Source organism: Thermobia domestica, chromosome 1, assembly GCF_964235325.1.
Source record: "Thermobia domestica chromosome 1, izTheDome1.hap1.1, whole genome shotgun sequence".
In the NCBI taxonomy this organism is placed as follows: domain Eukaryota; kingdom Metazoa; phylum Arthropoda; class Insecta; order Zygentoma; family Lepismatidae; genus Thermobia; species Thermobia domestica.
In genome coordinates this window covers 288,044,031-288,058,058 of record NC_137454.1, presented here as the reverse complement: position 1 = coordinate 288,058,058, position 14,028 = coordinate 288,044,031, and the positions used below count along the sequence as shown (strand labels likewise).

The window sequence follows — 14,028 nt, the reverse complement described above, 5'->3', positions numbered from 1 at the left end:
TACTTTTTAGTTTCTTTTTAAGTACATTATAACAAAGCCAGTATTAATTGACTTATACATTTTGAAGGTATAACTTTTTAGAAATTTTTAGAAATTTTTCATAAAAGTTAGTTTTCGATCCATATTTATCGGAATATTCTTTTAAATTTACTGTAAGGATCTACGTTGTATCCTTTATTCTCTCTATACCTCTTTTTAAATATGCAGTATGGGTACTGAATACTAATGCCTCTAAGTACAAATGTAACTAAGAAACTTGCTTTGTGTAACGTTTAAAGCATCTTTTTTTTTAGCCAGCTTTTGTTAAATTTGGAGCACTGTACATCTCACAAATTACTGTCTTTTATTTAGTGGTGTTAGCATGCTTTGCTAGTAAAGAGATACTGCTTATCTTATATAGCAATCTCAATTGTTTGCCGTCTTATTAGTTAAGATATTGTATTCATTGTTAGTTCAGTTGTGAATTTTTCGGTGTAAAGCCATATAGTTGCACAGCTGGCAAAGATCCGGTGGTCAATGTCTAACAACAGTTTTCCTTTCTCTCTTTAGGAAATACACTAGAAAAGGCCTTGAGGAAAGTAAACAGGGAAGATATTGTAAACCAGTGTATCTTCAACGTCGAACCTGTTACGGACGATGTTGAAAAGGCGCTTGCGAAAGTCCAACTTGACCAATCAGGCTTCGATACGTTTAAGGAAGAATTAGGGCCCTCTCGAGATACTTCCTTAAGACGTAATGCAAGCCTGGATGTCACATACGATGAACAAGACATGATGAAGGTAAGTTTATATTTTAGCACCTCTTTTAGTGTATGTATGTAGATATTGTTCTGTATGTTTATTTTCAATTTCTAAATAGTTTTTAATGCCTGAACTAGTAACAAGTAAGAGTGATCAAAGACTTTGATACAAGCGCTATTAAATTCTGTGAAGTTGCCTTTTAACTGTATCTAGAATTTATTGGTAAATAAGTTATTTAAATTAATCGAAAACTTTATTTTCGTTTTCTTGAAAGATATTTCATAGCATCAAATTGTACAATTACAATTATAATTACAATAGAGAAAGAAAAAAATGAAAATATATTGAAGGTTTGAAAATATTTAACTTAAAAAGGCTGATCCGTCTTCATGTGAACAAATTGAAGTTGTTGCTTACTTACAATATTCCACGCGCCACGCTTCATCTGGTGATCACCTTTATGTACCATTGTCTGACATCCGAGTTTCCACTACAACAGAAAGCTGCCTCGTGGCTTTAGGGTCAGCGTACGCGCTTTCGTTTCGGGAGACCTGAATTCTATTCCTGGTTGGAAGTCATGTGGTTCGAATCCTACGTTAAGTTGTAGATCCACGTCTCATATAGGCTTGGTGCTGAAATAGGCATTAAACTCAAAATCTAACAACTGCAGCAGTCTTTGTTGCAGCTGTACCGAAGGTATATATTGTCTCATTCCTGCTTTCAGGCCTTTCAACTGTATAGAGGCCATTTACCGTGTAAACCCGACGTGATGAAAGATGTTGTTTGAAAAGTTTTAAAACATAGTGATCTTTCTGGAGTCTTAACGGGAAAGTCCTCGAATAGAATATCATGGATACCAGTTGCAACTGCCATGCGTCGGTAGAAGGCAGCAATGATTTGTCCCTGTACTTGAAGTTTGTCCTGGTGTGGTGGCAAACAATGAGTATCGTCTAAATCAAATGCTGGTATTTCGTCTTGTAAATAGAACATGTTCTTGGTAATAAGCAGTAGTGATTTTTAACAGTATTTTAAACCTTACTGAACTTGAGTTTCTCTCTGTACCAAAAGCTAGTAACAAGTATAGAACGTTTCCGAGAAACTTTTTTTTTTTCTTCATTGGCACAAAAACTTACATCATTCTTTCTCATGTACACTTCTGTAGATTATGGGCTGAATTTTTCCACTCACTTATGTGGTTCCGTGCTTTGTCCATTTCAGCGGTCACTAGCTAGGTGTCAGTCGTACAGTTTTCTGGCCTTGCTCTATTACTCTGCGATATGCCACGGTGTTAAGCATGCATGGTAGCCTTGCGGGCAGTATGCAGCCTCAATTTGTGATGTATTACACGATTCACCGTTGATTGGGCTACATATAATCCTATGGTCATAACACGTTGTGGTAACGGATTCTCGTAGCTCGCCATATTCCGGACCTTCTTTAGCACAGATCTCGTCAGTTCCACTGACGCCCTGTTTGAATGCAATTTCATTTGTGATGTTGGTTGTGGTGCAAGCTGCGTTGCAGCACACTTAATTATAGCACCAACAGTGGCCCGTCCTACCATAAAGACCATTGTTCTGGCATTGTTCTACTATGCAGTAAATGTTAAAGTTTACATGAAAAGAGTCATGATGTACCTTTCCCAAACCGCGTATTTTCGGCGATATTTTGCCCAGTACAATACCTTCGTTCTGCTACACAACAATTGAGAGACTAATACACCTGTGCGTATAGTTTTGTTGCTCTGTGAAACCCAATTTGACAGACATTGCTCCCTGCAAGTTGTTCCGATGGAAACTGACCACTCTGTATATTGACAAGTGTTTATAATCGTTGCTGGAAACAATATAAACCAAATACTCCATGCATTGAGATCATTGTTTTGTCTTTTTAGGAGTCAGAATCTGTGGAAGAACTCGTAGCAGCAGAAAAGAAAGTTCCAATATCTCCTGATAAAGGTAAGAAGAGTACTTTTTTCGGTAGTCTGTAGTATCTTTCTAGAATGTGTGTATAAATACTTTCTGTTATTAAGGATTTTCATAATTAGTTTTCCGAATAACAGATTTGATATGTACAGGGCTATTCTTCACCGTTTGTTACCTAACAAAGTTCATTTTTGTGTATTTTGAAAATAAATTGCAAAGGTACCGTATTTTTTTAAAAAGTTTTTAATTAGATAGGCTTTTTTGTAAGAGTTAGTATATGACAGTCACCTTTAGATTTTACAAAGTTATAACCATCATGAGCTGATATTTGCTGCTATAAAAAAGAAAATATTTTTCTCATTACATTGTGCTTGCAATACAATCTTGGCATTGGAAAGAGAATAGACAAAATTTTATAGTTAATTTTAAGAACAGTAGTGTTGAGTGCAATCATTCGATAGGAAGGTTTCACGTTGAATTTCATTATTTTCACGTCCATTACTTCCCAATCCTAATAAGTCAACATAATAAACTAAATAGTAATTATATTGAAGATACGTATATTCTATTAAAGATCGTAATTTGACGTATGTTTTATACGATTTTTTTTTTTTTTTCATATAAAATTTAATGTAGTTTTATGACTTTTAAAATCTATACGTAAGGAAAGAAATGCCATTTCTCACGTTTCACAAAGTTTAAGATTTTATTAACAAATCTTATTATGATTTAGTTTGTAATATGAAAAAAGAAAGAAAGCTGTAGTTCTAGTTTATAGCTGAAAGTATCCACGCTCTACAGTCAAATCTAAGACAAATTTAAAGCAAGAATGTAGATCAGAGATTGTTCTTGTCCTATGGACCGTTTCCATTAGTAAATACCTACCTATTATTTTACGTAACATTTAAAACATTACAATATGAAAATACTGAAAAATGGCGATCACAGTAGAAAAAAATGAACTAATACATTTTGAGATATAAATTTGCTATAATAGTAAAATTTCGTGTTTGCAAAGGGGAAACAGTTAGCTACGTTTCATTAGAGATTCGCACGATCGAGTGATGTTTTAGTAGCCAGCCGATTTCCAAATGATTAAACACTATTTTGTGATGGATGTTGAGGTCATTGGCGATGTCGTGACTGCTTAAATGCCGATCTTGCTTGACTTTTGCCAGAATATCACTCACTTTTGTGTGATTCGTCACCCACTGCGAGGAGCATGTTGGACATCGAAATTTCCATAACGAAAGCAACTGAACCATTTTTTGTGTGTTGTCTTTTTGATAACGTACCTTGTCCATAAGCAGCAGATATTTCTTCACAGGCCTGCGCAGCATTTGCAACTTTATCGAAATAAAATTGTAAAATATAGCAAAGTTTTGCCGAAAGTTCATTCATCTTCACGGCGCAATACTTTACGTCTGATTACAAGTATTACAGCCTTTTTTTTCACATCTATTATCTTTAACAGCCAACTGTCAAAGGACCTTAGGCTCTTCCCCAACTAGTCGTACACTCTGCAATTTCAGACACTAACGCCATCTCGAGGGCAAAGGGCTCAATATCTTCTAGACGAGTTAATATTATTTTTTATCCTACTCCTACAAGCAGAATAATTTATAATGAAGAAAAGATAAATAAATAAAAAATAAAAATGAAATAAAATAAAAACAAATTCTTGAAAACTCCTGTAGTAATTGTGCTGATACGTCATTAAACCACTCCCATTAGTGTCCCTACAATATTATTATTCATTTGACGTGAAGAGATTCAAGAAGAGTAGAGAAAGTTCGTGCGGTAAAACCAATTAATTTATTTTTAAATAGACTATGATAATGAAATAGAGAATTTTTCTAGAAGAAAGTTAGTATTGAAATTTCGTAATTGTTTTCTATTCCGGTAATTATGATACTTATAAGACGATGAATTATTCTGTTTATAGAGACTGGGTATTGATGTTATTTATTCTTACGGTGATTATACTTTCCTTTCTTCCTTGCCTTTCAGCAGAATCAGAATCTTTGGAAACAAGTATCATTATCGTGGTTTTGGTTTAATATTAGTTTAGTATTTACTATACAGTATATTACAAAACAAACAGGAAAGTAAACCTTTAAAATGCCACGTATCAGGTACAAAGATGCTAAAGTGGTATTTTTCGTCTCTGATTCATAATTTACTAGAATGAAATATTCAGTAATAAACAGTATCTGAAAGCATTGATCACTTTGTTTCATAGAGTTTTGTAAATACTCTACCACTTTTAAACCCAAATTCTCTAATTAAACTGCTTTGCTCAACTCGTTTAAAAATAATAATAACAGACACTACTCTCCATGAAATAATTAAATGAAATTAAATTCTTTGAACATGAAACATTAATTGCAGCTCTTCAGGTACGTTTTGCATTAGCCAGTCTTCAGCTAACGTTTTAAATCATTACGAATTTCCAAGTAACTAGATTGAAGCTTATTCTTTGTTGCTGCAAGCAGCTTCCTAATTTTTCTACAGTGCTAATTAGTTCCAACATTTTATACAACTTACAAGCGAAATCTCAAACGCAAAAGTATAGTCACCAATTCCGTCAATTTTAAAAATAAGTTTATCAGTAAATTATACAAGTATATATAGAGCCATTTATTTTTAAAGTGTTAAAATGGAGATTTTGTCAAAGGATGCCTTTATAAACAGTGAAATAACATTTTACTTTTGTAGTCGATGCACAGTTTGATAAGCGTGTTTGATTTATTAAGAAGATATACTTAATTGTCTTACGGCCTATTTTTGAAATTATAGATGCTCTTAGACATACCTTGTAAGTGTAATTAACTTATAAAATAATACAGCTTGATATTTTATTTGTACTTCAGTCAAATATTACAAGGTTAAGATATTTTCGAAATTAATCTGTAGTGCTCCTGCGTACGTGTTTTGATAACTTGTTCCTAACCAAATATTCGTATCATCATATCATAAACATAATGAGGAAAAAAAAAAAAAAAACTACGGAGAGAATACGCGATATTGCATATTGCATCATTATTTGTACAAAAGAATGAACAGGCGTCAAGATCTAGTCTCCTTCAGGTATTAAATTAACTAATTTCTATATAATGATCCAAACAACTTCTAGTAGGAAATGTGATTGAACTTCTAGTAAGTTCGATTTCATAATAACCATTATTTCGTAACATGGTTACACGGTATTGACTACCCCACCGTCAGCTACTACCCTCTTACTTACAGCATCATACTTTTAATTCACCAGATTGACAGCAACACGTCCCATACCTTAATTGTACTTACAACACAAGTGTATCACATTAGTTCTGAATAATTTACGTAATCGCCCTTTCTTGATAATTAACAAATTGATTCATAACTACATAACATGGAATCAATCTAGAAGTTACAGTTACTGTTCTGCTTTTCTTTATAGAGTATATGGCACTTTTATAAACATTCGGCGTTAAACATAATTTCTCTTCTCAACATAGTTTACAGTTTATTATATGCACAGTATTTTTGAGTTGTATCTTTTGGTAGACGTTTCCAATAATCCTACGTATGGATGGAAATAAAATGTTTTAAAGCAAATATGAGTGATCAGTGTGTTCGAAAACACTGTATTTGAACTTCAAAATGGTTCTCAAGTTTCTGTTCTAATTCTTTCAAAATAAATATTTCTTAAAATTTTCAAAAATGCATTACATCACAGATATTCTGAAAGGATTGTAGTGAACTTTTCATATATCAAAAGCATTATTGCATATCGCTTTGAGAAGCTCAAGTTCTATCATGTGTTTTAAAAACCTCCTCGACGCGAAGCCCGAAGTTCTTAAACCGAGCACACAGAGATTTGAAATAGGGGATACTATTCCTATTACCGTTATTGCTAGCTCTCCTGCCCAGAGTCTGCTATTTCTTTCTTTCAGGTAGTTCCGCAGTTGCACTCCTAACGATAGGAACGCCACGGTGGTGGCAACGGTATCTGGTTTTCTCATATGATCACCCTTCTAAATGTTGACCAGACCCGGCATTAATTAACTTCAGTAATATCACGGAAACCGGTAGACATTGGACCGAGAACGTTGGTAGAATCAAAATTTTCCGAAAGAAAATTATTTAACACTTACTGTATGAATAAAGAAATCAATAATTGTACTTGTATAGCTTTTATTGTCGGCATGAAACATTTTGCTCATATGTAACTGAAGGAAACGTGTCACTTAATGTGTTGCGTTGCCTGACATGATAACTCGTAACACAATAATGTTCAAGAAATGTTAAAATCATACGATAGATGTGAACTACATTATAGAGTGGGGTAACTTAATGACATACATGTACACGGTAAGTTACATTTGTGTAGATAATAACAAATGAAGGCTCTGTACATAGCAATAAATAGGAAAATTTAATTGTGAAAATATCCTTTTTTTTTTTTTTCATAATCATTCAGATCGATGAAGAAGGTGTATACTTAAGATTTTTGACAGATATATTTTGATTTATTCATAGTCGAATGATTTAGCTGATGAGTTAGTTCACTCAAGTGAGATCGTTGGTTAATCAATTATAGCGTAACTAGCACAAACATTTTCAAAATTTGTTTTTTTATATTATTATTCTTCCAGATGGTTAAAAAAAAAATAGAAAAAAGGACAACAACATTAAGTGAATTATGAATAAAAGTTAGAATCGTAGGGGAGAAGTGGAGACAAAGAATTTTATCAATCATGTTTTTGCTTAGAAACTGTTAATGGAAGATGTAAGATGCTTTTACAGAAGTATTCTCGTACATTTAATAATTTTTAATGAACTTCAGATTCATATATCTGGTATACACATCTTCATCGTTTGCTTCATTATGCTTTTCAAAATATTTTGTATGTAGATTTTGTTTTGAAAAAATAATAAACTTCTGCATTGCTTAATAATATTAGATAATATAATTTTTCTTTTCAAGACACAGTAAGAATTAATGAGAATTTTTATTATGAATTAGTTAGAATTAAATAAAATAACCATATTGTTCCAAATTTACTATATTGTATTGAATTAATATTAGTGATTTAAATAGCATGTAACAGTGAAAACTGTAAAATTTTTGTAGTGAGCACGTAATATCCTGGCACAGATACTTGTCATCGGAAGAAGAAAACTAATAATATATACTCATGTGTGTGTGTGTGTCAATATGGAGATTTCACATCAAAAACATTAGAAGTGAACTATAGAACTGATAGTGAAAATATTTTAGTAATGTTTTTCTAAACATTAGAATTATTGGCTACAAACTTGCATCATTTTCCTTCGTACGAAATTTATAAATTCTGTTCAAAATTAACTATGATAACCTGATGTTCAGTGTGCAAGCAGTAATTGGAACCATATGGTTTGAACTTTTTTTTTTTAATTGAATACAGAGTTTAGCTGCATATTTTGTATTTAGGATAATCTTTGTAAATAGTGGCACTGTTAGAGGAACGTTCGCTATTCCAGATAAAATGAATGAATCTATTAGCATTATCTGAAGCACATTAAAGCAACAATGTTTTATATGTATATTATATTGTCAATGAACGTAACTAGTCACATTCAATTAGATACAATAACATTTAATACAATTAATCTTGAGTATACTTTGTTCCTTTAATTTTTATTTTTTAAAAGAAACTATCGGTATAACATGCTTGTTATATGATATGATTAACTTATATGTTTTTAAAGATAGAATTTCATTTCGAAACTCCACAAGCCTAGAAGCATGCCCAAATATTAATTTTGATTCAGTTCTTATGAGTGCACTTTATTTGAGGCTTGTATTCGAAGTATATTTCAAGAATATATGTACAGCTTTGTTCACAAAACCCTGGCCATCCACCTCTCTGAAAAGCTCTGTATCTATTAGTAGAATGAAGTCAAACACATTTTAATTATCGGCCAATTGCGGTCCTTATTTCAAGCCAAATACTAAAATTTTTCTTCATATGGTTGAGATAATATATCCTTTGAAAGAGGTGAGTGGCCAGTTCTTTTTTTTTAACAAGACTGTACATTTGAAGATTTTTTAATTAATTTTTTTCATATTTTTAATGAAGTATTGAAAACTTAATAACTGGCACACGCATGTGCACCTCGCTTTAGGAACACGTATGTAAATTTGCTGTTCTGATATTTGTGTATATGTTTTGCATGCAGAAGGTTATCACTCTAAAGTATTAAGAATAGTATGATTGCTAAGAAATGAATATTTCAATTTCTGATTTAGCTTGTATTGCTAAAATATGGCTTGTTGCTTGCAATAACATTTCTGTTGCTCTAAAATTCTTCATAAACAATATGATTAATATTCTATACTGCTATTAACATTGCATTGACTAAGGAGGATCTTATTTAAGTCGCAAGATAGCACGTTATAACAGAAGAATGTATTTTGAAATTTAATTTGTAATTTGCTTCACATCTTTCTTCGTAGTTCTGTTTTAAATAGTTTATAATTTAACAAGTATGTATAGACATTTTGTACAGTTGAGCATTGTTTATGGGCATAATATTGAATATGCAGGCAGAATGCGTGAAGGTACAGCACGTAGTATAGATGTATAATTACAATGTACGCTAATATACTTGTATATATTGCTGGAATATTATTTTCGATATCCATGCATTTATATTACTACATAACACTTTGTACACTTGACAACAGTATGTTTTTGTAAGAGAGTGGTTTGCAATATAAGTAATGGATATTACTAGGGATTATATTGTCAAAACTGCGCTAGAGCTCTGTACAAGAGCTAAGACTCATTCAACCAAAGTTCACCTTGATATTCAAGTGTTTCTTCTCACGTCTTTCTTTCCTTCCGTAGAAGGACGTCGAAAAGGCATAAAATGTCTAGGTAAACTTTGGTTGGACATACAGAACAATAAGCACATTGAGCCTGTAAGCGCCTGAGATTAATAATAAATTTGGTTATAAATGTAAAAAGATTTTTCTGTTATTTTTTGGGAAGTTTGCATCTCGTGAATGTAATCTAAATTGAGATATCTGAAATCTATACATATTTTTCATTACATTCTAATGGTTGAACATAATTAGTGCTCAACTGTTCCAACTAACTTTGTAAATAACTCATCAAATATATATAAAGACAAATAGAGGAGAAAAAGTTTTTGTTTTAAATCACAATAAAGTAACGAAACATCAATTTGGGAATGTTATTACTTTTTTATTTCTATGTAGTCTCATTTTTTTATTTTCAATTACGAAAGCTGCTATATGAATATTCGAAAATATCTCCTGGGATGTTTTAAACATATATAATTGAAGATATATTTTCCGAAACGTAGCGTAGATGTCAGTCTTATTCAGCTACTTGTACCTTTATTTGAACATTTCAACTTTTAAAAGTTCTAACATTTGGTTTCATTATCTGCGATATAATTCTCGCATGGCATGTAGTATGCTTATAATATAGGAAATCATTCCATTTATACAGAATTTTGTTAAATGATACATGAATTATTACTTCAATGAAACTGTCATAGTATATTATAAAATGCCAGATTATCATAAAATTGAATGTAAAACACCACAACCATATTTAATTTAGTTTTTATTAACTTTTTGCACAACTGATATTAATATGCATGATGTGCAACAATATATTCTTAATTTTGCTACTAAAACCACATTTAATTACAAATATTTTGTTAATTTTATTGAAAGCTTTCTAAGTGCATGGAACCTAACATATGGTATATAGTTGACTTATGAATGAAGAAATATTGAATTATTTAGTGATTGTGCATGTGTTGTAAGTGTGGACTGAAAGTTTGCTAAATATTGCGCTCTGCTTATGTGTTGTAAGTGTGGACTAAGATTTTGCTAAATCTTGCGCTTTGCTTAACTCAACAAGTGCTACTGCCAGCAACTGTACTGCAGAGATTACGGCTATGTTGAAAAAAAAAAAAAAAAAAAATGGTCTTGAGGTGCCGCCATTGTAATATTTTGCATGCTAAGAAGATATAATAGGAAAAAATGTCCTTATTCTGATGAGATTGTTAAGAGTATTATTTTTCACTTGACTTCTTCTACTTTCTTTAAATGTATTAGACAAAGTGAAACGTGAAAGTCCTGAAGAATACGAGATTAAAGACAAAGAGACTGAAAAAGAAATTATCAAAGAAGAAACGAAAGTATCCATCAAGAAGAAAGAAGCAGTGAAGGATTATGATGAAAGGGAGGAGAAGAAGTACGTGGGTGAAGAAAAAGATTATGAAGTGTTCGAAGAATTTCTAGCAATGAAAGAGAAACAAGCGAGAGAGGAGGAGGAGAGCAAGAAAGAAGTAATTGTAGAGAAAACGGAGAGCGATATCCAATTTACGAAACGATCCCCACTGCCGTCACAAACGGACGATGAAAAGGAAGCAGAGCAGCGAAAGAGCGATCTTATTCAAATCAGCGAAGAACTAGTACGACTCGACTCTGGAATCAATCTGAAAGCTGAACCAATAATTGGCCAAGAAGGTATAGTATTTTATGTTTTTTTTTCTATCTTAAAATCCGTATCGTACCATTTAGAAATGTTTGCAATATTAACGTTCTTATGTTACGTATATATTAAGAGACTTTCTATCAATGATAACACAGTAAATCATAAACAGGCTATGACGTCTGTCATCACGTAGTTTAAAGTAACGATTTCATAATCAGGTGAATGATAAAAGCAAAGTACATTGAAGAGCATGCTAGAAGAGTTTTATACGTATATATCTTTTTATTAATCCTCGTTAATATTTTTTTATATTATATGTACGGAATATTGTATGTGGGTGTATTATTTCTAAGTCGTAATATTCTCCTGATCCCATATACGAGGGGCCGTCAAAAAAAAGTTCCCGGTGTTCTAGTTTTGGCATTTGTGATGCAAGGACAATGAATCTTGAACAGTACAGTCCTTAAGTTGCCTAATTATGAATGTGACAAGTACTAACACGTCATAACAGGCAGTGTACGAGTAATGTAGTTGAACGAAGGAATGTGTAATGATCAGTTGGGTGCAATTTCATAGGTCGACCAACGTGCAAACATCAAGTTCATGTGCAAATTCGGGAAAATCTGTTTCAGAGACTTTGATAGCACCATCGGATGTTTGGCTCTTCCCAAAGCTAAGAATGAGCCTTTTTCGTTTCATCAACGCAGAAGAAATAAAAACCAACGCGACGCCTTAACTACGGAAGATGCCCAAAGAGGACTTTCGTCGGTGTTTTCACCAATCGCAGGAGCAATGGAACAGGCGTGTGTGTGTTCGGAAGGTGACAACTTTGAAGACGATTAAGCAAGTGTGTACTTATATTGTGGTGATAAATAGCTACAACAGAATTTCGGGAACGTTTTGACTGCCTCTCGTAGAAATTCTACGTTTCGGTTGAAACCTAGGTACTACCATGTGTTAGTATTATTACTGTGGGCACTGACGTATATTGAATACAAAAAGTGTGTTTCATTTTAGAACAATTTAGGAACTGTAATCGAGAAAAGCTAAGAGACAGTGTTACCGTGAGTGACAAGTTACGTATATCCCTTTACAATAACTTAAGTTGAACGCCAAAGAAATGTATTTTCGTGACTTTAAATACGGTAGCTTTAGCGTACAACGAAAATATCACTCTAAAAATTTTTAATTCGAAAGATTTTCAATATCAATATGACATTTTAAGAATATCCCAGTTAACTTTTACATCGCAATAAGATAAAGAGGGGAAGTTTGGAATTCAGATGCAGCCAATAACATCATGTTAGCATGAAGTTATGAAGTTCAATGTTGTTATTTCCTTATATACAAACATTTGTAAATTGAATGAAAGGCTGCTTGATGCATGTTTACTATAGTGATAAAAGATTGTTCAAGCCTTCGCGTCATATTCGTGGGAATATTTTAGAGAGAAATTTAAACTGGCTCTAAAATAGAACAATGAGGCTCGCTCAATGTGTGTTGTTTTAATTGCACATAATGTAAATTTAATATGTGTTAAAGGAAAAGTTTAAGTCAGCATAAATTGTAGAAAATATAAGCTATGACCGAGAGGTAAGTTTTCTTTCTTAATCATAACAGAAATCTTCTATTTGTTATAATAATGAACATACATTATTATTTATACATTATGAACTTAATTTAACCACCTTCGAATTAGATTGAATCATGAAGTGGATAAAAATTTTACTCATTTCTTGCTTTGCAAATCAAATTTTTTCAGCTTCGTACATATTGACCAATAATGTAAACACCCTAACATTTTCGTCATGAAGCTTTGTTTATTTCATCCTTTGTTAATTTCTTGTGATACACTTCTATTTTCAAGACTATGGAGCATTTATTCCATGTATAGTACAAGGATAACCCGCATTATATTGACTACTATGCTGATGTAAGGAGCAAAACTGGATATATTTTTAAAAATAACTCATCTCACTATGTTTGTAGTCCTGCGTGCAACACTTAGCCATCACTAAGTTGTAACATTATATCTGAATTTGAAATTCCTTTCAACGATCGTAATTTTCACTTATATACTTCTTGTTCGGTCATATATTCTCAAATTGTTGACTGAATCAGTGGACTCACAGTCTTTCGTTGCCATAGGAACAGACAAGACGTGACGTGTAAATTAAGCAATCCATTCAGTTGAAGTTTTAGGCTATCTTATTCTGCCACTGCTATTCAAGGTATACTATATAATTTGTAAAATAATGACATTTCGTAAAGTAAACTAATAAATTCGCCGTGGAGAAAATTGGGGAAGCATGAGTTCTAAGATTTTCACATTACGTTTTGGAAGTAAAAGTTTTGTGCCGAATTAATTTTCAGTTCGTTTTGCGAATATGCTACTTTGGATGGGTTTTCGGAGTTATGTGCTTTTACTTAAGTTCTATATATTTTGTATTTTACTTCCAAAAATAAGGGAGGAGGTATTGTTATCTAGTTGTAAATGCAAAATATATTTATAGCATTCTTAAATAGAGAACTGACCGAAATTTTGGAAATAAATATAATCTGAAAGAAAACTCGTACATTAATTTTATTGAAGAAGCCAATAAAACTTTCTATTTTGTTTCATCAAATTTACGTTTTACGTATTTATACAAGTTCAAGTTCAGTTATAAAATTGTACGAGTCACATTTTGAAATTTGAATTTGTTTGCGTAACATAAAATTCTGAAATCCTCTCTTCATAAAGAAAAAAAGGAAGTTAACTTTAAAATTGATTTCAAGAATTTAGGATATGGTGTTTAGGATAGAAAGTATTTTATAGAATCAACGTGATTATTTAATCAAAAAATGAGCTCAAAC

General features: G+C 32.1%; 1 protein-coding gene across 2 annotated transcripts in view; it reads left to right on the top strand.

Annotated features, from left to right (window-relative positions):
• The window catches only part of LOC145661242 (uncharacterized), a 729,570-nt gene extending 718,854 nt beyond the window's left edge, over nucleotides 1–10,716 (top strand). Inside the window, exons 32-34 of one of the 2 annotated variants that reach the window (XM_081726693.1) lie at nucleotides 550–779; nucleotides 2,635–2,698; nucleotides 10,404–10,716. In XM_081726693.1, coding sequence (XP_081582819.1) covers nucleotides 550–779; nucleotides 2,635–2,698; nucleotides 10,404–10,411 — 302 coding nt within the window. In that variant the 3' untranslated portion in view covers nucleotides 10,412–10,716. Of the gene's footprint in view, nucleotides 1–549; nucleotides 780–2,634; nucleotides 2,699–7,784; nucleotides 10,355–10,403 lie in introns of those variants that run through there. The other variant, XM_081726692.1, reaches the window with a different exon arrangement.
• The last annotated feature ends 3,312 nt before the right edge of the window (nucleotides 10,717–14,028 follow it).